The sequence below is a fragment of the Podarcis pityusensis genome (genome assembly GCF_964106645.2).
Source record: "Podarcis pityusensis genome assembly, chromosome: 12".
NCBI classification, from domain to species: domain Eukaryota; kingdom Metazoa; phylum Chordata; class Lepidosauria; order Squamata; family Lacertidae; genus Podarcis; species Podarcis pityusensis.
Window position 1 is genome coordinate 1620216 of NC_138037.1, and position 24257 is coordinate 1644472.

A 24257-nucleotide genomic window follows, 5' to 3' on the forward strand; every position below is an offset into this window, starting at 1 on the left:
GTTTGCTTCATGTTGTGTTTTTTCTGGTTATGAATGCGGCAAACCTGGAAGTTCGCCACTTCACAAATGCGCAGGAGCAATCTGTGCACTTCGCACATGTGCAGGAGCGCTATATTGTGCCACGCGCATGTGCAGCGCTCTACTTACGGAATTTTTGGGGTACAAACGGCACCGTGGAATGGATTGCGTCTGTAAGTAGAGGTGCCACTATATGTTCTTCTTGTTCTCTTATTCTATATGTTAGGTCTGCAAGCTGCGCATATTCAATCAGCTTAAGTTGCCATTCTTCTTTGGTTGGGACCTCACTCGTTTTCCATTTTGGGGCTAACAAAACATGGGCCGCAGTAGTGACATACAGAAATAACCTTTTTTGACACGTGGGAATTTCCGTCTGAATTATCCCCAACAAAAAGGACACTGGCTTTTTTTGGAAAAGTGCTTTTAAACATTTTTTAAAATTCATTATAAATTATTTCCCAATACTCTTTTACCCTTGTACAGGTCCACTACATATGAAAGAACGTCCCCTCGACCTCATTGCATCTCCAGCACTTATCTGATTCAGTCTTATACATCTTAGCAAGCCTACTTGGAGTCAGATAACACCTGTAAATCATTTTAGATAATTCTCCCTCAGGGAATAACATGCTGTAAACTTCAGATTGCTCTTTCCGGAAAAAGTTCGTTTCTTGCTGCACCCAAGCCAATGGTTTCAAATTACAAGAAAGGTGATTCTTACTAGACATGAGGGAGAACTTCCTGGTGATAAGAGCTGGTCTCACCTTCATTGGAGGTTATTAAACTGAGGCTGGATTGCTCAGCTGAGATTCCTGCATTGCAGGAGCTGGGTACCTTTCAACTCTTCAGTTCTGTGATTCCATGACAGGGGAGGTGGGATCAGGGGCAGAGAAAGGGGCGGTGGGGGTGGTTCGCCCCGGGTGTCATCACTGAGGGGGGTGACATTCGGCTCGCCACCCGCCTGCCCACGACTCCCAAGTCTACCCCAAGCCATTGGGGGGAGGAGCAGAGCTGTGCTGCCTTACCGGCAGCCTTCCCCTGTTCCCCCATCATTTTGACAGCTCAGGGGAGGTTTGGGAGTTGCGGGTGGGTGGCATACCATTGCCCCCCACTCCTGGGCTGCTTCCTTGGGAAGGAAAGCCTCCTCCAAGCTGTCAGAAGGAAGAGGGAAGGGAGGAAGGCTGCTGGCCAAGTGGTGCATCTCCCTCCCCACTGCCGCCCAGGAAGCAGCCCGCCATGGGTGGCTCGCTCCACCCCCCATGGGTGGCTTGCTCAGCCCCCACGGGCATCTAGCCCCCTGGGACGCTTGCCCTGCCCCCATGGCACCGCCCCTGGGTGCCAGAGCAGCTAGCTCTGCCTCTGGGCGGGATGCATGATTCTGCAGGCAGCCACCCATAATAACCAGGGCAATGAGGACTCTGGAGGAACTGGGTGGGGTGTGCAGTGGGAAGGGTATTTAAGTAGGCAAGGAGAAGCAAACAGCAGGAGCCAGGAACCACAAAGAGCAGAGGAGAGTGCGATTTCTCCTCTCAGATTTCACCAGGACCCTGGAAATCTGGAAAAGAGAGAAAAGGTGAGATTGGAGCTGCTGCAGGGTGATTGCGTGGGAACGGGATGTTGGCATCTGTCTGTCTCAAGAGACAATGGGGAACTGGGGAAGATGGTTGTGCTGCTTTTTTTATATATTGCTCTTTGTCAGAAAATCTGGTAACAATTTGCCAGGTTTGTTTCCTTTTCCAAAGAAACACTGTCTTACAAACCTCAGGTTTTTTTTTCTGTTTGAGCACAGTTTATGAGATCATATTGTTTTCTTAATACCTCTAATTTTCTATAATGTTTTTGTAGAGCAACCCCCACAGCTGCTCAGTTTGGACCATAAGTTGCCTTCTCACTTTGCTTATTTTAATGATGCCTTTTGAATTATTTGACCTCTCATTATTGCTTTTGAAGCCTCCCATACAGTAGTTTCTACCAGCTTTACAGAAAGATTAACATGGAAATGTTAGTTAAATATAAATTAAAAGGAAAAACAAAATGCAACCACGAAAACTGCAATTTTTACTGCAAGACCAGCACAGAGAGGGCGCTCTCTCTCTCTCTGTTAGTTGCACTGAAGTCCCTCCAAAAACTTTGAAAATAAGCCCAAGAGTCCCAAATCCCAGCAGCAAGTGAAAATCCGTGTGGACATGTGACTCAGTTAAGAAACAAGCAGAGACAGACAGGAGGATAAGAGACTGCAGCCAACATGGTCTATTCAGGGGCAGAGGAAGGGGGTGCGGTGGGGGTGGATCGCCCCGGGTGTCTACGCTGTCAGGGGGAGCTGCACTGCTTTGCCGGTGGCATTCCCCCCTTTCCCCTTCGTTTTGCCAGCTGGGGGAGGCTTAGGAGTCGCAGGTGGGCAGCGCACTAAATGTCCACCATCGGTGGCTCATTCCACCCCTGTGAGCAGCTTGCTTCGCCCCCGGCTGCACGGCGCATTCACTGCTCCGTGCACCTGAGCAGCTATCCTGCACCTGGGAGGGCACCAGTGTGGTGTAGTGGTTAAGAGTGGTAGACTTATAATCTGGTGAACCGGGTTCGATTCCCTGCTCCTCCACATGCTGCTGCTGGGTGACCTTGGGCCAGTCACACTTCTCTGAAGTCTCTCAGCCCCACTCACCTCACAGAGTGTTTGTTGTGGGGGAGGAAGGGAAAGGAGAATGCTAGCCGCTTTGAGACTCCTTCGGGTAGTGATAAAGCGGGATATAAAATCCAAACTCAGCACAAGATATTATGGGCTGTCCCGTAAATCCACTGGATGAAATAGCAGAAGAACGTTGCCTCAGGAGAGTGAGGAAAATCCTCAGGGATGATTCACACCCTGGCCGGCACTTTGATGATGACCTGCCCTCGGGCAGAAGATATAGAAGCATGATTAGTCGCATCAACAGGGTAAAGAACAGCTTCTGTCTGTGGGCTGTTACAGACCTGAGTGAAAACTATATACAGTATCCCCCTGTTGGCCCAGGGTGAAACTACACTACATAACACCCCTCCCCACCGAGATAAGGCGTTAGTTACAATCGTAATGGTTTCCTTATATACAGCACTACGCGTAATGGTTCAATTAAGCACAAAAGCATATCGGTTACATTTCCCATACTTAGACCAACAGTGATACCTGTCCAACAACATAGTCCTTTAAATAAGTTGGGCGCTTGGAAACTCTGCCAGACCGCCGGGGACTGGTAGCCAAGTCCGGAGGGCCACACAGTTCTCGCTGAGGCTGTGGTGCGACCCTAGGTGGCGTTGGAACCAACTCCCCTGGATCCGCTGCTGTGGGTGGAGCCTCCGCAAGTGGAGTGGTCTGAGTCTGTTCTGAAACGGCTTGGTTCGGCTCCACGCTGGCAGCTTGCGAGGGAGGTGTAGGTGGGGCCTCGCCATCTGTACGTGTCTCTTCTGGAGCCGCAAGCGCAGTTGGGGGCACCTCGGTAGTGTCCAAGTCCCCAACCCTGCGCCTAAGCTGGTCTATGTGCCGTCGCCACAAGCGTCCGTCTTCGAGTGCCACCTGGTACGAGCGAGGTCCAGTGACTCCCACTACTGTGGCTGGCACCCAAGGGATGTCCCCCACATAGTTCCGGGCAAAGACCTGGTTTCCTGGGACAAATGACCGTGGTGCGTTGGCACAGCCTGGGGGTTCAGCCACGGCAAAGTCTGGGTGTAGCCGGTCGAGCGGTGACCTGAGGCGGCGGCCCATAAGCAGTTCAGCAGGACTCCTCCCTGTGGCCGCATGAGGGGTGATGTGTTGCACGAACAAGTATTCGGCGACCCGCTCATGCCAGTCTCCCCGGTCCAGGCGCGCCAGTGCCTCTTTTGTCGAGCGCACCATTCTTTCCGCTTGCCCGTTGCTGGATGGATGAAAGGGTGCCGTTAGGGCATGGCGGATGCCCAGTCCCAAAAGATACCGCTCAAACGTGCCTGACGTGAACTGCGGTCCGTTGTCAGAGACAAGGACATCAGGACACCCATGCGTTGCAAACAGGCCTCGCAGCACCCGGATGACAGCTTCGGTAGTGGTGGAGGGCATCAGGGCGACCTCCAGCCATTTGGAATAGGCGTCCACCACTACCATAAAGGTCCGGCCGTGAAAGGGGCCAGCCAGATCGATGTGCACCCTCGACCAGGGTGTCTTTGGCGTCTCCCAGGTGTGTCCCTTAGCTGCCGGTGGTGCAGGCCTCGACTCCTGGCACGCTTGACAGGCGGACACCCAGGCAGTGATGGCATCGTCCATATTAGGCCACCAGACGTAACACCGAGCCAACGCCTTCATTTTGACAATTCCCGGGTGGCCAACGTGCAGAGCCTCCAGGACGCGCTGACGGAGTCCCTGGGGAATCACGACGCGGTCTCCCCACAGCAGGCAGCCGCGATGAGCTGAGAGTTCATGTTGTCTGGTTGCGAAGGGCTGGAACTCCGATGCAACAGGCCCTTGTGGCCACCCCCTCCACACCCAGTTGAGCACCCGGCTGATGGTGCGATCCTGGGCAGATGCGGAGGCCACAGTGGCAGCCGATACAGGCGCTGCCGGAAGATCCTCAATCAGAAGGAGCGATGAAGCTGGAGCCGGGTCTTCCACAAATGCTGGAAGAGGGCAACGGCTGAGGGCGTCGGCATGGCCCATCGATTTCCCCGGGCGATGGATGAGCCGGTAGTGGTAGGCAGCCAGGAAAACAGTCCATCGCAGCATGCGTGGTGAGAGGACCGGTGGAGTTGGACGATCACCGGCGAGGAGGCCCAGGAGTGGCTTGTGGTCAGTGATGAGGTCAAAAGTCCTGCCATAGAGGTATTCATGGAACCTCTTCACTCCAGCCACAAGTGCTAATGCCTCCTTGTCGAGCTGGCTGTAATTCCGTTCCGTCGGAGATAGTGTCCTGGAAAAGTAGGCGAGCGGTGCTTCTCTTCCATCTGGAAAACGGTGACTAAGGACAGCACCGATGCCAAAAGGTGAGGCGTCGCAGGCAAGGACCAGCGGCCTGGATTCACTGTACTGTACCAGCACACTGTCTGAAGAAAGGAGAGCCTTGACCGCGTTGAAGGCCGCCGTCTCCCGATGACCCCAGGCCCAAGGCGTCTTAGTGCTAAGGAGTCGGTGAAGAGGCTCAGCCACTGTGGCTTTGTGGGGCAGGAACATGTTATAAAAGTTCAGCAGCCCCAGGAATGCCTGCAACTCCGTTTTGTTCTTTGGGGTGGGGGCCTGCTGGATAGCGCGGATCTTGGATGTGGTTGGATGAAGACCGGAGGCATCGATAAGATAGCCCAGGAACTCTACCTGTGGAACGGCGATCTGGCACTTGTCCCTCTTTACCTTGAGCCCGGCCTCCTGGAACCTGGTCAGCACGGCACGGAGGCGCTCGAACAGCTGCTGGTGTGAGTCTGCAGACACCAAGACGTCATCAAAATATGGTACCACGCCCGGAAGCCCTTGCAGGAGACGCTCCATAAGGCTTTGGAAGATGCCAGGAGCCACACTCACCCCGAACTGCAACCAGCGGCAACGGAAAGCCCCCCGGTGGGTGACGATCGTCTGGGCTTCAGCAGTGGCATCATCGACTGGCAGTTGTTGATAGGCTTGGGCAAGGTCCAGCTTAGCGAAGACCTTACCCTCACCCAGGGAATGCAGCAGGTGTTGGACAACAGGAACCGGGTAAGCGTGCTGCTGAAGTGCCTTGTTGATCGTGCACTTGTAGTCAGCGCAGATTCTCACCGACCCATCTGGCTTGACAGGCGTGACGATGGGGGTTTCCCACTTTGCGTGGTCAACCGGCTCCAAAACTCCTTGGGCGATCAGTTTGTCCAGTTGTTCGTCCACCTTAGCCTTGAGAGCAAAGGGAACCCGGCGTGGCTTTAGCTTGATGGGGGCGACTTGTGGATCAAGGCTAAAGGAGATGGGCGTACCTGTATATTGGCCCAAGGTGCCGTCAAAAACCTCGGCAAAGTCTTTGACCAGACCCTCAGTCTCTGCGTTAGAGATGCAGTTGATGCCGGTGACTTCCAGGCCGAGGGCATCAAACCAGTCTAGCCCTAGGAGGCTTGGCCGCTGACCTTCGACCACCACCAACCGGAGCAGGCCCGAAAAATCCTTGAAGGCGATCCGGAACCGGCCAACGCCTACCACGGGAATGTCGTTTCCCTGGTAGTCTCTCAGGTGTACGCGGTGAGAGTCGAGTTGCCTTTTGGACACTCTGGGTACCAGTCTTTTGATGGTGCTCCATGACACGATGGACAGGGCAGACCCGGTGTCGATCTCCATGTCACATGGAGCTCCTTCAATGAGCACCGTGACGTTCAGCTTGCGTCGCGTAGGCGAGTCGGTTTGGCCAATCGTGGTTCCAGACGGGCAGCGGCAGTTGGTGAGAGCGAAACAACTTTCCTTGGCAGACTGGAGTGAAGACTTGGACTTGCGAGTCGATGAAGGGGGGGTGTCAGACGGAGCCGATCGGCAGACCTTAGCGATGTGGCCCCTTCTGGAACACTTCCTACAGATGGCGTCTCTGAATCGACACTTGGCACGGGAATGGTTGCCTCCGCAGCCAGCACATTCCGGTTGGCCCTTGGACTTCTGTTGGAACTTCCTGCGCTCCCGCTTTGTCTGGTGCACGTCATCGTCTTCACTGGAGGATGCCTCCTCACTGCTGGCCTCTTCATGATGCACCGGAACTGGCTGCCTAGCAAGACGCGGGCTGCTGGACTTGCGGATCTCCTGGGCGGAGCGTTCAGCAGCTTCTGAGGCCACAGCCTCCTCAATGGCTTTCTGTAGCGTGAGGTCTGGCTTGGCTAGGAGGCGCCGTTGCAGATGGATGTCCCGGACCCCGCAGACGATTCGATCCATCAGGGCATCGTCTAAGTCTCGGAACTCACAGTGCATGGCAGCCTGTCGCAGGGCGGTGGTGTAGTTGTTGATTGACTCCCCCTCTGCCTGGTTCCGGTGGTAGAACACATGGCGGGCAGCAATCTTGGACGGCTTTGGTGCGTAGTGATTGCGGAGCTTCTCTTGGATCGTGTCCCATGGTGTTGCCTGGACTGCTTCAGGCGCAACCAACGCTCGGGCCGTCTCAAACACCTCAGGCCCACAGAGGCTGAGGAATAGGCCCCGCTTCCGCTCCTGTGATACTTCTGTCAGCTCGTTGGCTTGGAGGTAGCAGTCGAACCGAGCGAGGTAGGAGTCCCATGATTCAGAGGCTGGCGCAAAAAGCGGTAGAGGCACAAGTGAAGCCATGATCCCGATGCCGGCGTGAAGGGCGATGGATGGAACACAGTGCTCTAGCCAGAACAGTCAGCTCTGAATTGGTTCTGCCCAGTGATTTCGCTCAGTGATTTCGCTCTGTGATTCAGCTCAGTGATTCAGCTCAGTTCAGAGGCTGGCCGCATCTGGCTGTGCTCTGATGTCCATCCATCCCATCCTCGTCGCCAGTGTTAGGTCGTGGGTTGACATAGCAGCCGGCACAGCGATTTCTTCAAGTAGCTCTTTATTATGGTAAGCTGGAATAGAACTGACTGCGAACAGCTCAGCCGGCCTGTATTTATAGGCAGCCGGCTGTCAACATTGTAACCACAACAGCCCAGAGTTCCCGCCTAAAATAACTGCCGCGGACCTGAGTGAAAACTATCTACAGACCTGAGTGAAAACTATATACAGTATCCCCCTGTTGGCCCAGGGTGAAACTACACTACATAACACTGCTGCTGGGTGACCTTGGGCCAGTCACACTTCTCTGAAGTCTCTCAGCCCCACTCACCTCACAGAGTGTTTGTTGTGGGGGAGGAAGGGAAAGGAGAATGCTAGCCGCTTTGAGACTCCTTCGGGTAGTGATAAAGCGGGATATAAAATCCAAACTCAGCACAAGATATTATGGGCTGTCCCGTAAATCCACTGGATGAAATAGCAGAAGAACGTTGCCTCAGGAGAGTGAGGAAAATCCTCAGGGATGATTCACACCCTGGCCGGCACTTTGATGATGACCTGCCCTCGGGCAGAAGATATAGAAGCATGATTAGTCGCACCAACAGGGTAAAGAACAGCTTCTGTCTGTGGGCTGTTAGGCTGCTGAATGAAGAGAACAACAGGGCAACTGACTTTCGGGTTTGGTGGGTGTGGGTCAGTAAACAAGGGGAATTAAGACCAAGAGAGCTGAGTGGGGAGTGCTTGTGTAATCTCACTGTATACAAGTTGTACAAGTGACAATAAAGTATTTCAATTTCAATTTCTTCTCCACCGCTGGGTCTATTCTGCTGCTGCCAACTTGCTGCATGAGCATGGGATTGCTTCTCTCTGCCTCTCACTCCTGGCATGTCTCCCTCTGTCTGAAAGTAAACTCTGAAACACACACACCTCCCAAGACACACAAAAGAATGTTTTCCAGTTTCCGACATTCAATCTTTCTACATGAGTTGGATAGCTGGGGAGAGGGACTCTGTAAACAGAGGAAGAGAGCAGTAAGCAAAGGGCAAATTGTCCATATTTTTAGACGACTGAGATTAGGAAGGCCAACCCACATCACTGCCCTTGGAGAAGACAAGGAAATGATTTTTAAGAGGTGACCTGAGCACCTGGCAAAGTGTATTTGGAAACAGGGTGTAGGTGTCTTTTGATGCAAGAATAAATGTTTGGTTATTTGCTTTTTGCAAAGCAAGGGTGCAGCGGCAGTACACACCTACACACTCTGGCCAAAGAACAACAGCCCAGGATCCAAAAACCTCTTTGCTAATAGTTAACATTTTAAATTCCGGGTGTCAACCATAGCATCTCAGCTGGCTGCAAGCCAGAGGGTGTGGTTGAGAGCCCGGCTCTCACTGCGAATGAGCCCTGTGGTCATGTTGGGCCTAACCCTTGTCACCTCACAAGTAGACTAGTGGATGCTTGGTGAGACCAGAAGCCTTCTTGGGAAGGGTGGCTTCCATATGGATAGGGTTCAGAATGCAACATGGTGGCTAAGACATAACATAGCAGTGGGGGCTAGATTTCACCTCTGCCTTTGGTTACCCCCAAGTGATGGGAATCAAGTCTGTTTCATTCTGAACAATTTGGTTCCTTCAGCACCACAGCAGAGATTTTGGGGCGGGGGATGTGTGAGTTATGTTACTTTGGGGTGAGTGGGATGATGGCATTTGGGTCTCCCATATGCTCCAAATCATAGTCATAGAATTGCAGAGTTGGAAGGGGCCCGATCCTCTGCATTACTGGAATCACACCTGAATGTTCCGACTTGGGACAGTCCTGATTTTGTTTGTTTGTTTCTTTGATAACTGAGAAATTCTTACCCGAGATGTGCACCCAGGTTCCAACTGGTAACTCAGAGCAGGGCTTTTAGTGTGGCTGCCTCTGATCTGCGGAACAGCATTTCTGTCAAGATAGGACAGGCACCCAGAAAAAAAGAGAAGACATTTTTCTGTTCCAACAAGTTTTTGCCTTGACAGTCTGCTTGGCACTGGGTTTTTTTATTTTGTAAGTTGCTACTATTAGTTTTAGAATATTTTTGAACTGTTTTTATTACATTTTGTACTTTTTCCTGAGACGTGTGTCGAAAGCAATAAAATCATAATGATAGGAAGAAGAGTACATTTATTTTTCTAATACATGTGTTTATCTTTTAATTGTGACAGCAAGTTTGTTAAAAAGAAGATGGCGTCTTCCAGAACACAGGAAAGAAGTAAAATCAAACCACCTCAGAAATATCTCAAAGAAAGTATCCTTGTAGAAAGGGGTGAACCTTCTGTTTATGCATTAAAACTGAAAAAGGCGTCTGAAACGTCTCCAAAGTACCATCTAGGCAAAGAGAACTTGCAGATCGCCAACAAAGTGATCATGATGATGGGAGCGTCTGGATCAGGAAAAACCACTCTCATCAATGGGATGATCAACTACATCCTGGGCGTGCAATGGGGAGACGAATTCCGGTTCAAACTTATTCATGAAATGACAGGCAGAAACCAAGCAGAAAGCCAGACATACGAAGTGATGGCTTATGTGGTGAACTATCAAGAGGGTCTCAAGATCCCTTGCTCCCTCACTTTTGTTGACACTCCAGGATTCGGAGACACGAGAGGAATAGAACAGGACAAAAAGTTAGTGGAGAAGATCCGGGAGTTTTTCTCCATCCCAGGAGGCATTGACCACATTGATTGTGTCTGCTTTGTGGTCAAGGCTTCCACAAACCGCTTAACAGCAGCCGAGAAATACATCTTTGATTCCGTGCTCTCCATCTTTGGGAAAGATATCAAGGAGAACATCCAGTTCCTGATCACCTTTGCAGATTCACAGACTCCCTTGGTCCTTAAGGCCATTAAGACGGCCAACGTTCCATGCGCCAAAGATGGCAAGGGGAACCCCGTGCATTTCAAATTCAACAATTCCGCCCTGTTTGCCAACAATGTCGTGGGGGACGGGGAGAGCCCTAACTTTGACGAAATGTTTTGGAAAATGGGTATAATCAGCATGAAGACCTACTTTGACTCGTTAAGCAAACTGAACACGAGGAGTTTGTCTTTGACGAAGGAAGTTCTCAGGGAACGGAAAGAGTTGGAGACGGTTGTGCAGGGCCTGTTGCCCCAGATCAAAACCGGGCTGGTCAAACTGGAAGAACTGAAGCAAACAGAACAAGCCCTTGACCAGCACAAAGCTGACATGGCGGCCAACAGAGATTTTGAGTATGAGTTCCCAGTCACCGTCAAAGTGAAGCAAGATCTCTCTGGAGCTCATCAATATGCAACCAACTGCAAGAACTGTGAGGTCACCTGCCACTATCCTTGCTGGCATACATGGGACCTGCTGAACCGCTTTTGCTCCGCTATCAGTTTCTTCTCAGGAAAATGCAACGTTTGTCCCGGCAAGTGCTCAGCCAGTGACCACTGCAACCAGGATTACCAATTTAAGGACGAAATAAGGAAAGAGAAGAAGACATATGCAGAGCTGAAGAAAAAGTACGAGTATGCCTGCCATGGGGTTATGACAGCGGAGGAGCTGATTTGGCACCTCAGCCAGGAGTACATCGAGGTAAGAGAAAATTTGTTCGGAAACATCGAGAGAGCGTCTCAAAGCCTGAGGCGCCTGCAGGAAATTGCCCTGAAGCCCAACCCGCTCTCCACCCCAGAATACATCGACATGCTCATTGCGTCCGAAGAGGAGGAACGCAAGCTTGGATATCAGAAAAGGATTCAGTTGCTGAAGGACGTGAAGAAAGAAGCAGAGATCATACAGAAGATTGCAAATAAGGAGGCTCTGCTGCCAGAGGAGGAGGAGATGATGAGCGAACGGGGGGACAAAAGCAAATTCCGCTTGCTAGCCAGATATTGGAAGAGAAGGGCGATGAATATTCTCCCTAAATGAAGGGGCAACACAACAGCTCCTGTTCAGCCTTAGATCTCTGTATAAGCGCCCCCCCCCCAAATATCCTTTTCGCTAAGTGCAGGGACTCTGAGGCTGGATCTACACTGACCTGTTCAAAGTTATTAGAACGATATCAGATATATTGTTCTAAAACGTCACAGGGCAGACTTGGAAAAATAAAGCGTTTCTTACCTCCATCAAAGCGCTGTCTCCCTACTGCTACTCTTCCTCTCTGTAGGCGGAGAAGAGATGCAGAATCTCCTCCTTCCCCCTCCAGATTGCACATTTAATTAGGGGTTAAACCACCCCCTACTTAAACATTAGCTCTGTCCCTGAACTGATCTGGGTGCTTGACCCCTGGCCTGACTGATCCAGGGGGAGATCAGGGTGACTCTGCACAGCCCTAATGGTTAAACAGCTCATGCTTTCTTAATATTTAGGATAATTTACTATATATCTGGAAAAGCTTTTAACTAGTTGGAATCAGTGGAAGTTGTTTTTTTTTGGGGGGGGAGGGAGGGACTAGTAAAAGTAGAATTGCATAATAATTAAACAATATTAATTTTGCATGTGATTATGCTCTGCCCCCACAGCTGGAGGCAGCAGCTCTTCTGAATAGCATGTGCTGGAAGCTGCAGGAGGGGAGAGCACTGGTCTTGCGTTCGAGTCCTGCCAGGGGGCTAAACCTTCAGGAGAACAGGATGCTGAACTAGATAGGCCGTTCTCTCCCCCCTCTCCCCCCCCCTCTCTCTTTCTCTCTCTCTGCAATGTTAATATTTTATTGAAATAATTTCAGGTATAAAAAAATAAAGTGATACAGAGGAAAAAGGGGGAAGGGGGATAACAAAGATGTGTACGAAAAAAGAACAATATACAAAAATGCAATGCAATATACTCTCAAACATTCTTATATAAATTGATACAGGGTCGTTATTATAATACACATGTAGATGTTCATAGCCATAAACTTATTCCAGATGTTGTCATGTTTATCCAAACAATGTCTAGCAGTGAAAAATGGATTGCAGAGATGGAATATAACATCAGATGGACTTGTGTGTGTAAAGTAAAAATAAAAAAGGGGAAAAGGGAGAGAAGCTCTAGTCTACAAAAGGTTTATGATGGAAACTTAAGAGCGGACTCTTCCCTAGTCTTTATCATCCTTGGACTAAACTGAATTTAATTGAGTTGGAAGTGAAGCTGTGAGCTTGCCAAAGAAGGTTCATTACTGAGTTATTTTAAGTTCGACAGCTTGCTCTACTCCCCGGGCTGAGAGAAAAATGGCGAAAACAGGATATTTTTTAGGGACACTATGATTTTTGCAGCTGCTGCTAATGTTGCAAAACACTGAAGCTCCGGACAGAGCAATGGAGAACTTCTGAAACAACAATGGGACACTAGCTCTGCCCAAGGAATGATGGAGAACAGCAACTGACAAAAGATAGACAATATATTACAAGGACAGGAAGAAACATCATGGACAGAATACCAAAAAGAACAAAGAGTTTAAATGCTTCACCTGCAGGACTATAAATCACTGAATGTGTTAATGAGAAGGAAGTCGTTAAAATTACAGTTGGGGTATAAGGGTTTGTTTTTCTGACTGGAGTGTGGTGGAAATCTATAAGATTTTGCAAAGCAGAAATAAAGTAAATCATCAAACTGTTAATTCTAGCTCGTGAGGGGGGCGCACCTAAATTGTACAATTTGGCTTTTGAATGATTCATATTATTAATGGTATTATATGTTGGCACTGTTATAAAGAGGCTTTTATTGGAATATTGTAACTGAAAACTAATACAAATGATTTTCCAAACCATGTCTTCGTCTGTAAGCAGCCCGTTCCTAAGGGGCGAGTGTTGTCATAATGTCAAGGCATTTCTTACAGGGTCCCGGGTCTGGATTCTTCCCATTCTTCCCTCTCTCTCTCTCTCTCTCACCGGCCAGGCGTCTCTTTGCTCTGTGCGCCCCCTGGAGGCGGGGGGGGGGGGGCTCTGCTCCCAGAGCATCTTCCTGGCCTCCCCCCCCCGAAGAATAATTCTGGGGGTGCAGCAGCAGGTGGCAACAGCCCCCCTCCCCCTGCTGAGTCTCTCTGGCAGACCTGGGGGGGGGGCTGAGGAGGACCAGAGCGGCTTGCAACTCGCATCCCAAGCAGCACCGCCAGCCTCTTCTGGAGTTTTAGAAAAACATGAACTTGGGCGGGAGCCGCTGAGAACGGAGATATGGCCGCTGACTCGCGCGAGGGTGGCGGGTGTACACGGGACTGGCGTGAATTCCCATGTGCGCGTGTCTGCGCGCATGCAGGGGTTGAAGTGCAGCGAAATCTCCGCTTCCTGTCCTCTTTAGGAATCCAGCTCAGCTCCTTTTTTTTAATTATTAGTTTTCACATATTACAGTACTGTACTTTACAATACAGATGTACCAAAGTCAAGACCATTGCCTTCCCACCCACCCCCCATACATTTACATTTACATTTCCTCAATCCATCATATTATTCATTTCTGGAGGTCCCAGCCGCTCCCAGAGATGCCATGGCTCCCCTGTGAGCCACATGGGTCCCACGGTCTTGGGGTTTCTCCTCCTGGCTGAAGGAGGGTGGCACCTTTGGGTGTCAGCGCTCACGGGGTATCCACAGCCGCCTTCCTGCCATGATGGTTTTGCCTCCGCAGGGCAGCCTCTTTTCTCGCCTTGTTTGCCCAACAGAGGAGGCCTCTCCATTGGAAGAGGCCAGGCAAGCGGCTTCAGAAGAGGAAGCCATTTTGGAGAAGAAACAAGCTTGGCTGTTGTCTGCTGAGGGTCTCCTGCCTTTCTTCCAAGGCTTCCTGGGGGCTGCAATGGCCAGAGGAAGAGACAGCCCCCCCCCCCAGCCTGAATCCCCTGCAGGGCCCTGGGCAGCAACCAGAGCCTGCATCAGTTTCCTTTCCCAAGGCCTTGGAGGAACCTTGGGGTGCGGAAGGAGGAACCCCAAATGGAGATCAGGCTCCTGACAAATGGGGAAAGGAACTTTATATGGCCTCTGTGAAAGAAAACTCTGGGTTGAGAGACTACTCAGCAGCCCAGCTCGTTGGGGTACAAGTCCCCCACTGGTCCATGTGGTCAGTAAAAGTTGGAAATTCCAGCCAAGTAATTTGGAGCAAAACAGCAGTCAGTAGACTTAGAGCCTTTATTGTTGCGCAACAGGTTCAAATAGCAGTATGAACTCTGAGCATGGGGCGACATTAACTTTTAAAACTTTCGCACCCTATCCCAGAATATCCACCCTCCCTTCCCCACAGGTGGGCGGGGTTTGCAGCACCGAGCGGGGCTCACCTGGGTGGGTGCCACCTACCTGCTTGATCCGGGCTTTGACCTGCCCTTGGCCAGGGAGGACAATGGCCGGCCGGGGGTGGGCCTAAGGCCAAAAGAAAAGAGGGTGACTCCGTTGCTCAAGCCTCTTTTGCTGTTCTTCCTTCCAGGATCAGGATCAATATCAGGAGCGTGTCCAGGTGGCTGGATTGAGGCAAGTAGCCGGCCTTCTTTGCTTTGCCTGGATGGGGGGCGGGGGAGAGATTTGGCCCCTCCGCCAGGCTAGGCCGCATTTTGGGCGTGCTCGGTTGGGCACGTTGCGGCCTTTTCGGCTTTTTGTCCGCAGCGTGGGAGGGAGCTTGACTGCTCTTCCACTGGCTGTTGGCCTGAGCCCCATGTTTTATATTAGGATTCCTTTATTTTGAATGAAGGAGGACACACATAGGAGGAGGACAGTTTTCCAGTATTCACGCGTTCCAAGAGACAGGAGACTTTTTTGTTAGGAATCATGACAACGGAAATCAAGAAGTCAAATAGACCATTATTTATATATGCCACAACTGCTGCCAGGATTCTAATTGCGAAAAGTTGGGAAAGCAAAACCATCCCCTCAAAACTCAAATGGCAAACCAAATTGCCAGCATACTTACAGTTCAGGGCCGTGTTCAGAAAGTGGTGGTGGGGGATGAGTGTTCAGACCTCTGGGCTCTCACTTGTGGGATACCTCAGGGTTCTGTCCTCTCCCCCATGCTTTTCAACATCTACATGCAGCCGCTGGGAGAGATCATCAGGGGGTTTGGGCTGGGTGTTCATCAGTAAGCGGATGATACCCAGCTCTACCTCTCTTTCAAATCGGAAGCAGTGAAGGCGGTGAAGTTCCTGTGTGAGTGCCTGGAGGTGGTTGGAGGATGGATGGCGGCTAACAGATTGAGGTTGAATCCTGAAAAGACAGAAGTACTGTTTTGGGGGGACAGGAGGCAGGTGGGTGTGGAGGACTCCCTGATCCTGAATGGGGTAACTGTGCCCCTGAAGGACCAGCTGCGCAGCCTGGGAGTCATTTTGGACTCACAGCTGTCCATGGAGGCGCAGGTCAATTCTGTGTCCAGGGCAGCTGTTTATCAGCTCCATCTGGTACGCAGGATGAGACCCTCCCTGCCCGCAGACTGTCTCGCCAGAGTGGTGCATGCTCTGGTTATCTCTCGCTTGGACTACTGCAATGCGCTCTACGTGGGGCTACCTTTGAAGGTGACCCGGAAACTACAACTAATCCACAGTGCAGCAGCTAGACTGGTGACTGGGAGCGGCTGCCGAGACCACATAACACCGGTCTTGAAAGACCTACACTGGCTCCCAGTACGTTTCTGAGCACAATTCAAAGTGTTGGTGCTGACCTTTAAAGCCCTAAACGGTCTCGGCCCAGGATACCTGAAGGAGCATCTCTACCTCCATCGTTCTGCCCGGACACTGAGGTCCAGCTCCGAGGGCCTTCTGGTGGTTCTCTCACTGCGAGAAGCTAAGTTACAGGGAACCAGGCAGAGGGCCTTCTTGGTAGTGGCACCCGCCCTGTGGAACACCCTCCCACCAGATGTCAAAGAGAAAAATAACTACCAAACTTTTAGAAGACATCTGAAGGCAGCCCTCTTTAGGGAAGCTTTTAATGTTTAATAGGTTACTGTATTTTAGTGTTTTGTTGGAAGCCGCCCAGAGTGGCTGGGGAAACCCAGCCAGATGGGTGGGGTATAAATAAAAAAATATTATTATTATTATTATTATTATTAGCAAGAATAACCAGAGCAGTAAGAGGAAATACAAGATGGTAATAAAGAATGGAAAGTAATCAAAGAATATCTTAAAGATTACTGTGATAACAAAAGCTTTATGGCAGATGATAATAATATTTTATTTATATCCTGCCCACCCCAGCCGAAGCCGGGCTCAGAGCAGGTAACAACAGTATATCGAATGAGTCCTTTAATATAAGGAAATATTGGAGAAAACTAGAACCAAAAAGGAGAATGTGAGGTGTGTGGGGGCGAAGATTTAGGAAACTGTAAAAAATTTAAGTTCAAAATAGTACAATGAGTATAGTCGGAAGGCTTTTCTTTATCGTAAATAACATCATTTTCTATTCTTCTACTTTTTCTCTCTCTTTTCTTTCATTTATACTTTTTGTGTATTCATAATCTGTAATGTTTGAATGTAATGTTTTATATTGTATGTATTTTTAAAATTTCGGTATAATAAAGGTTTAAAAATTATCTAAAACAGGAAGATACCTGTTTCTCAAAGCTACCAGCATGACTTTGACCAAACTGCGGGAGGCAGTGGAAGACAGAGGTGCCTGGTGTGCTCTGGTCCATGGGGTCATGAAGAGTCGGACATGACTAAACGACTAAACAACAACAACAAAAACAGGAAGAGGGGGGAGGGGCCTGCAAGGAATGCAGGGAAGGAAGGATCTCTCAGGGTGGGAGACGGGGGAAAGAGGGGGGCACCAGGGGAGAGCTGGGGGAGCCTGCCTTTCTATGGGTTGATAAATGATATGATATATATGATACAAAGGTGATAAAGGGTATTTTTAGTTATTCTCCCCCCTTCTCTTTTTTATACACTTGTGTTTTGTAAGGGTTGTTTAATATTTTTTCCTTTTTTCCTTTTTGGTTGTCCCTCAGTGTGAATTCTTCGATGGGAAGTGAGACAGATCCCATGACTGAAGCTCTTCCCACATTCAAAGCACTGATAGGGTTTCTCCCCTGTATGAATTCTTTGATGGGAAGTGAGAGTGGTGCTTCGACTGAAGCTCTTCCCACATTCGAAGCACTGATAGGGTTTCTCCCCTGTATGAATTCTATGATGGGAAGTGAGAGATGCACTTTGACTGAAGCTCTTCCCACATTCGAAGCACTGATACAATTTCTCCCCTGTATGAATTTTTTGATGGGAAGTGAGATGGGAGCCTTGACTGAAGCTCTTCCCACATTCCAAGCACTGATAGGGTTTCTCCCCCGTATGAATTCTTTGGTGGGAAGTGAGATGATGCTTCCGACTGAAGCTCTTTCCACACTGCAAGCAATGATAGGGTTTCTCCCCCGTATGAATTCTTTGATGGGAAGTCAGATGGTGGCTGCAACTAAAGCTCTTTCCACATTCCATGCAGTTATAGGGTTTCTCTCCTGTATGAATTCTTTGATGGGAAGAGAGCGTTGTCCCCTCCTTGAAGCTCTTTCCACATTCGAAGCACTGATAGGGTTTCTCTCCTGTATGAATTCTATGATGGGAAGTGAGACTGCCCTTCTGAGTGAAGCTCTTTCCACATTCTCTGCACTGATACAATTTCTCCCTACTCTTTGTTCTTTCATGTGAAGTGAAGCTATCCCTCCTAACGAAGCTCTTTCTTTGATGGGAGGTGGACTGGGAGGTCTGACGGATGTTCTCTCCACACTCTGAATATTTATATGACTTCTCTGCTATGTGGATTCTGTTCTGGTCCCCCTTGTTCTTCCCTTCCAATTCATCACCATCTGCAATGAAGAGAAAAGCTAATTAGAACCTCAAAAAGAAATGGTGCTCCAGAATATTGAACAAATCCCCCCCCCACCTCACTGTGAGACTTGAGAGTGCTCCGTTTCAGCCTCAAGCGGACATCCATGGAGTCTAACTTAATGTCATTGTTGATGTGTGGCATCTTCAACCCCTCAGCGTTTCAGCATGCATGCGGGGCACATGACTCTCTTGAAACCGGTGGGGCCACACTGCCAGCATACTGTGACAGGTGACACAGAAGCATCAAATCCAACACCTGACCCCCCCCCCCAGCAATGCACTGCCATGTTAGTGTAAGTCATGCAAACTCTGCAGCGCTGTCCTGGACCCAAACCCCACTCAGAGCGAAGGGGACATGGTTCACATCCATTATTGAAGCAAGTTAATAAATGCTTGTGATAGAGGAAGAACTGGAGAGAGTTAGGTGTGAGGCCTTACTATAGTTTTCACTCTCTTTGCTGATTGGTATTAACTGACATACTGGTTGGCTTTAATCTGGGATAGATTTTGTTTGGCTCAATCCTGGAATCCACTCCATCTCCGAGGTCAGTCAAATGCAGACAGAAGCCAAAACAACAGACCTCACAGAAGTTATTTCAACTTCCCTAAAAGCTCTGAAGCCAATATTGAAGAAGGCCTGGGAGGTTCAGACAAGCCTGGTCCTTGTTTAAAAAGGCATGACTAGATGGAGAACATTCAGAGAGGAAAGAGTTGATATCCCTCCATTCAGAGTTCACAGTGGGAATGTTAGAATCCCAGACAGAATCCAAACAGCGGAGGTTCAGGCAGGCAGGTGGAGGAGCCTGAAAAGGTGCTCCCCTTCTCCATCTCCATCTGCCTGTCTGCCTCCCCTCACCCCCAAGCTGAACAAGCTCCAATATCTCTCCGGCTCCATCCATCCACGTCTGCATCACCACTCTCCTGGAACTCACCAGATCTCTCGGAGGTCCCTGAGAGGGAACGCTCAGAGGTTGTGGGGAGGGATGCGGGAGACAACCTGACCGGGTCAGCCGTCCATCTTCCCCCTTCCATCCTCGCTAGCTTTGCAGGATCCGTCTCTTTCATCCTTCCTAAGGAGTCGAGGAGCCTGGGAGAGAGGAAGAAGCAAAGGGGACCTAAGAGGCCCTGCAGGGATTCTCTTGCCCTAGATATTCTCCTCCCCTGAAGAAGCACAAATGGGGCAGCCCCTTCCCAACAGAAGCCCTTTTTCTAAACATCTCCAGTGGTTCCAATTTCACCTGTTTGCTCCTCACTCCACTTCCGAAGGCTGGCATGGTCTGCACAGTAGTGACCAGAGAGTAGATCCCATTGAACTCAGTGGGGCTTATGGACAGAACTTGGTGCCAAAACCAGTCACTATCATGTCCCCAATCCTGAAAACTGCAACCCCAGAGCATGTGAAAATCGACGTAGCTATTACCTGTGGGTGCCCCCATGCTAGGTGCTTTGAATGGAGAGCCCAGTACACACTATTTGAGCTCTATCACTGCAAGCCAGGCAGATGTTGTGGCCCTATTTGCCTCTGTCAGGGGTTGCCTGGGGACCAAATCTGTATGTGGAAGCAGAGGAGCTGGTGATGCCACATTTTTGAAATATCATGAGATGAATACACCACTCCTCCTTAGATATTGTGTGTGTTTATACACGATCTTCGCAAGTCTCCAGTCTCAAAATATGGCCCCCACCCTGGCATGGAAGGCATCAAAGTATAGATCTTCCACATGTCCTAAATCTGTAGTGTTCTTAAGAATACCAGGCATGTATACCCTTTATAAACTCCAGAGGTGAGCTTTACACTCCTCTTGTGACAAGATTCCCAAAGGCTTAGGGTAGCTTAGAACTAGCCTATTTTGAGACTGCACCAATTTCCATTTCTTTTTTATCAAAACCCACAGATGCTCTGCTAGATTTTTCCAGAAGGTTTTACAAGTACCTTTCAAGATGGTTAGAATTTTATTACAGATAGCCAAAAAGGATTTTATGTGTTCCATGTCCTCTGTTAATAGTACAAGCCACCCAATGACTGATAATCCCTCTTCATTTGTCCCAGAAGGTTGGGAGAAGGAGTCTTTTATCCTTGTTTAGCATTTCCTGAGGATAGATCTGAAATCTGCTTTCACATTAGTTTGTCTACTTGTTTAGCCTGAATAGGGGAGAGACATGTTTTGTTGCATCTGGGACAGAGGAAGTGGCCCAGTTGTGCTGCTGCAGATGCAGAAGGGCTTTTCTTCTCCCTGTGCTCCTCCCATGTGCAAATGTTCCCGTCTGGCTACAGCCTCTGTTCAGAAATGTGACTTATCCCTCAATCTGAAGGGGGTTTCTTTGCATGCCCCCATGCAGTGGCGTAGCAAGGTCAGGTGTTAGCCGGTGCGGAAAATTTCCTGTCACTCCCCCCCCCATTGATTTTGTTTTGACTTTATTTCATATTTTCTTACAAAGGAATGTGGATTCTGGGCCTCTGATAACAAGGAGGCCACTGGGGACAGATACTTAAATCTACAGGATGGGTTGTGTTTTGGCTTCTGTTATTTTATTTATATTTATTGTTTATTTAATAAAGTTTATTTTTAAAAACCTGCAAAACTGTTTACCAAAACATAAAACAAAAGAAAAAATCACAGCAGTAAAATCAAGAAAAATTAACAACCCTACTTTAAAACATACAAAATCTAAACTATTAAAACAGATTAAAATTCCTTCAGCTTCCCAAGCATCTGAGTAAGCTTGCCTAAACAAGACTGCTTTTAGCAGGTGCCTGAAAAGAGTCTAGCAAAGGCACTATTTATTAGGATTTCACCATGCTCTGTATTATCTGAAAAGGAAAACATTTATTTAAAAAGCAGGACTGCACAGCCTGGGAGTCTCATCATGATCAGCGGGATTTATTCCTGAGCCGACGGAGCATAAGATGGGCTACAATCCTATGCACCCCCCGCATCCAACTTGTACCTAAATATCTTCACAAACCTGCACCAGAGAGTTGTAGAGTAGGAAGGGACCCCTGAGGGTCATCTAGCCAACCCCCTGGGGCAATGCAGCAATCTCCACTAGACCATCCCTGACCGATGGCCATCCAGCCTCTTCTCTGTGTGCCTTCTCCACGAGAGGTCTGGGTGGTGGCAACACAAAAACGAACCTTTTCTGCAGTGGCTCCCCATTCGGGGGAAGCTCTCCCAAGAGAGGCTCGCCTGGCACCTTCCTGACATCTTGAGGTGCCAGGCAAAAACCTTTTTCTATAACTGGGTCTTTGGCTGGTTAGCATTCTATGGCCTTTGAAATATGTTTGTGGGAGGAGAGATCATTGGTTTGCCTTTGCCTTTGTTTCATTATGCGTTTGGTGTTCTAATTTTGCATGTTTATGTTGTGAATCGCCCTGTAAACTTTGGATGAAGGGCAGGATACACACCTAATAGTAGTAGTAGTAGTAATAATAATAATAGCAGCAGCAGTGAACAGCTACAGTTAATCAGGGGTGCCAACTGGATAAAATATTAGGAGGGAGTAGGCATCGGGCATAGCCAGGATTTATGTTAAGGGGCAGAATCTCATTTAATTAAGGATTTAATTCTCCCCATCGGACGCCCATGGACCCAAGTAAGCCCCACCCTGCAAAACTGATCACAAGATGCAGCGTGCACACACCAGTTGAATGGCAATGCCCATTAACGGGGTGGGGGCCTCAAATATTTCATGGGGGAACCAAAGGGACCTCGGTGCCCTGGGGTATGCCAATCTATGAGGAAGAGAAGCAGGCTTTGTTGCTCTCTCTCCCACCATCCCCCCTCCCCACTTTTTGGCCTTCGTTTCTACATCATTCTGGCAGGCAGAAATCCAGCAGGTCAGGAGGATTTCCTGTCAATATTGTTGCTGGAATGTTTGCAGTGACTGTGAGCTTCCATTGGATCATTGTGATGGATTGCATTACATTGCATTTGAATTATGATGCAGAGTCCCATGGACTGCAAGAAGATCCAACCTTTCCATTCTGAAGGAAATCAGCCCTGAGTGCTCACTGGAAGGACAGATCCTGAAGCTGAGGCTCAAAGACTTTGGCCACCTCATGAGAAGAGAAGACTCCCTGGAAAAGACCCTGATGTTGGGAAAGATGGAGGGCACAAGGAGAAGGGAACGACGGAGGACGAGATGGTGGGACAGTGTTCTCGAAGCTGCCAGCATGAGGGAGGCAGCGGAAGACAGGAGGGCCTGGCGTGCTCTGGTCCAGGGGGTCACGAAGGGATTTCTGCACCAGGTCAAGGAATCTGTAGCCCCCGAATTACACCCCCCCACACACCCACACCTGTATTTTGCCCAAGCAAAGGTGCAACTCTACCTGAAGCACAGGAAGGAAGCAGCCAAAGGTCCTTGATGACCTCCCGGCTAGGAGGGCGCGAGGCGGGGAGCGCCTCCCTCCCCCCCGGGCGCCCCACCTTCCTTCCCCGGCTTCTAGCCCAACTCCTGGGGCGACGCCTGCCTGCCAGCCACTCCCTCCCTCCCTCCCTCCCTCCCTTCCTTCGCTGCTGCGCCTCCTTTGCCTTCTGCCCTGACTCTCCGCTCTCTGACTTGGGGGTCTCCCTGCCCCCTGGGACCCCCTTCTCCCCACGGCACCCTCAGGGGGAAGAGAGAGGAGACTCACCCAGGAAGCTTTGGCCCAGGCGAGAGAAGAAAGCAGCAGCCTCCTCTCGGCCCGCAGGAAGGGAATTGGGCCAGGGAGGTCCTTCACTTCCGGTGCCCTCTAGGAATCCAGCTCGGCTCCTTTTAACCCTTGCGAAGCCGAGGGCACCAAATCCTCCCCTCCCTCCCTCTCCCTGGCTGCAGGTTTTCCTGCCTCTGCCTCTGAGCTCGAGGGGCTGCCCCTGCTTCCCTCCCTCTGGGCCAAGGCCTCTGCCCCAAGGAGCCCACATCGAAGCAGACCCCTAACATAACAGCAAGGGAGGCGGGGGGGGCATGGGGGGGGTTACCTTGGCTCTGCCCCTCCCCCAAAAGAGAGGCTCCAGGATCCCAAGGAAAGGCTGGGATGGAGAAGAGGCGGAAGTCTGCGCAGTGGCAGGAGGTGTCTTGGGCTCAGAGATGGCTCCATCAAGACACCCCCCGGGGGAAAACCCCCCAGCTCAGCGAGTGGCTTCCCAGACAGGAGATCCCCCCTGATGGGAAATTCTGCCTTTGCACATGAGTCTGGGAATGTTCAGTTCACATTGAGTTCATGAAACACTGTGCCCTGACCTGTTCTTAGCGCATTGTTGACCACATCTACGGAATGCGATTGTTATGCCTTTTCAAGTCATGCAATATCAATCATTATTAATTGTGTATTATCAATCACTAGTAATAGTTTAACAAGGAGGATTTCATACCTGTCTAACCATGTGTTCCCTTTCCCAACCTTTAATCTATTGATGATTAATGCCTATATTCAACTATATTCAACCTTTGCATTGTATTTGTGTTAACCAATCAGCAACAAGCACATATCTGGTAATGCTGTAATATTAAATAAAAGGGACTCACCGAGACCTGCTCGGCAGATGCCTCCCATATGACACTTGCCATTCATCTGTCACGCGATCCTTTGGGTGGGGGAGACTCAAGACAGATGTGGAAGAGAAAAGAAATGACCATGCCTGCCTGCATGGGAGAGTAGGACTTACTTCTGAGTAAGCATGCATCGGTTGGGGCTGCACAGCAGTGCTTCCAAAAGTGATGGGATCAGTGTGCGGATCTCACGAAATTAATGCCGTGCTCTTATAGATGCACAGGGATAAGTGCATTCACACATACAAGGGTTCACAAACCCCTGCGTGTAACTGCAGGTGATGCAATAGGAACCCTTTTGCTGGGAGTTTCCTGAAGGGATCTGCTTCACTTGGAAAGCCAAGAAAGAAAAGTGTGTGTGGATTCTGAACATGGCTGCCAACGTTTCCCTTTTTTAAGGGAAATTCCCTTATTCCGAATAGGATTCCTCGCAAGAAAAGGGAAAAGTTGACAGTTACGATTCTGAAAGCGGAGGAATTCTGGAGGAAGAAATAGAAGGAGCTGGGAGATCCTGCACAG

General features: G+C 49.7%; 3 protein-coding genes across 8 annotated transcripts in view; 1 reads left to right on the forward strand and 2 right to left on the reverse strand.

The window, feature by feature from the left end:
* LOC308459763 (uncharacterized protein) overlaps positions 1-24257 on the reverse strand; it is a 125594-nt gene that overhangs the window by 82228 nt on the left and 19109 nt on the right. The window lies entirely within an intron of this gene.
* On the forward strand, positions 1192-17059 carry LOC308459806 (uncharacterized protein). The gene is made up of 2 exons (XM_080975516.1): positions 1192-1591; positions 9658-17059. The coding sequence occupies exon 2, from the start codon at positions 9677-9679 to the stop codon at positions 11378-11380; it is 1704 nt and encodes a 567-aa protein (XP_080831642.1). The 5' UTR covers positions 1192-1591; positions 9658-9676; the 3' UTR covers positions 11381-17059.
* On the reverse strand, positions 11892-24000 carry LOC308459826 (uncharacterized protein). 6 transcript variants are annotated; one of them, XR_013978332.1, is made up of 4 exons: positions 23168-23691; positions 19142-19296; positions 16943-18187; positions 11892-15606 (listed from the first exon to the last, which is right to left on the reverse strand). XR_013978332.1 is itself a non-coding variant. In XM_080975553.1 (3 exons), the coding sequence occupies exons 1-3, from the start codon at positions 23866-23868 to the stop codon at positions 17271-17273; spliced, it is 1086 nt and encodes a 361-aa protein (XP_080831679.1). In that variant the 5' UTR covers positions 23869-24000; the 3' UTR covers positions 16527-17270. The 6 variants fall into 6 exon arrangements, 5 of the variants coding, with proteins under 5 accessions (XP_080831679.1, XP_080831677.1, XP_080831680.1 ...); XM_080975553.1 differs by lacking the exons at positions 11892-15606; positions 23168-23691 and adding an exon at positions 23855-24000 and having other exon boundaries at positions 16527-18187; XM_080975551.1 differs by lacking the exon at positions 11892-15606 and having other exon boundaries at positions 16527-18187.

What these genes read in the sequence shown, in the direction of transcription:
- LOC308459806 (XM_080975516.1), top strand. Translation starts at nt 9,677, where the DNA reads ATGGCGTCTTCCAGAACACAGGAAAGAAGTAAAATCAAACCACCTCAG.
- LOC308459826 (XM_080975551.1), bottom strand. Translation starts at nt 23,286, where the DNA reads ATGGAGCCATCTCTGAGCCCAAGACACCTCCTGCCACTGCGCAGACTT. An exon ending in GGGGGAGGGGCAGAGCCAAG is followed by an intron (nt 19,297 to 23,167) that starts GTAACCCCCCCC and finishes CCTCTCTCCCAG; the next exon opens with GCTCCTCGACTCCTTAGGAA. An exon ending in AGGGACCTCCGAGAGATCTG is followed by an intron (nt 18,188 to 19,141) that starts GTGAGTTCCAGG and finishes TCTTCATTGCAG; the next exon opens with ATGGTGATGAATTGGAAGGG.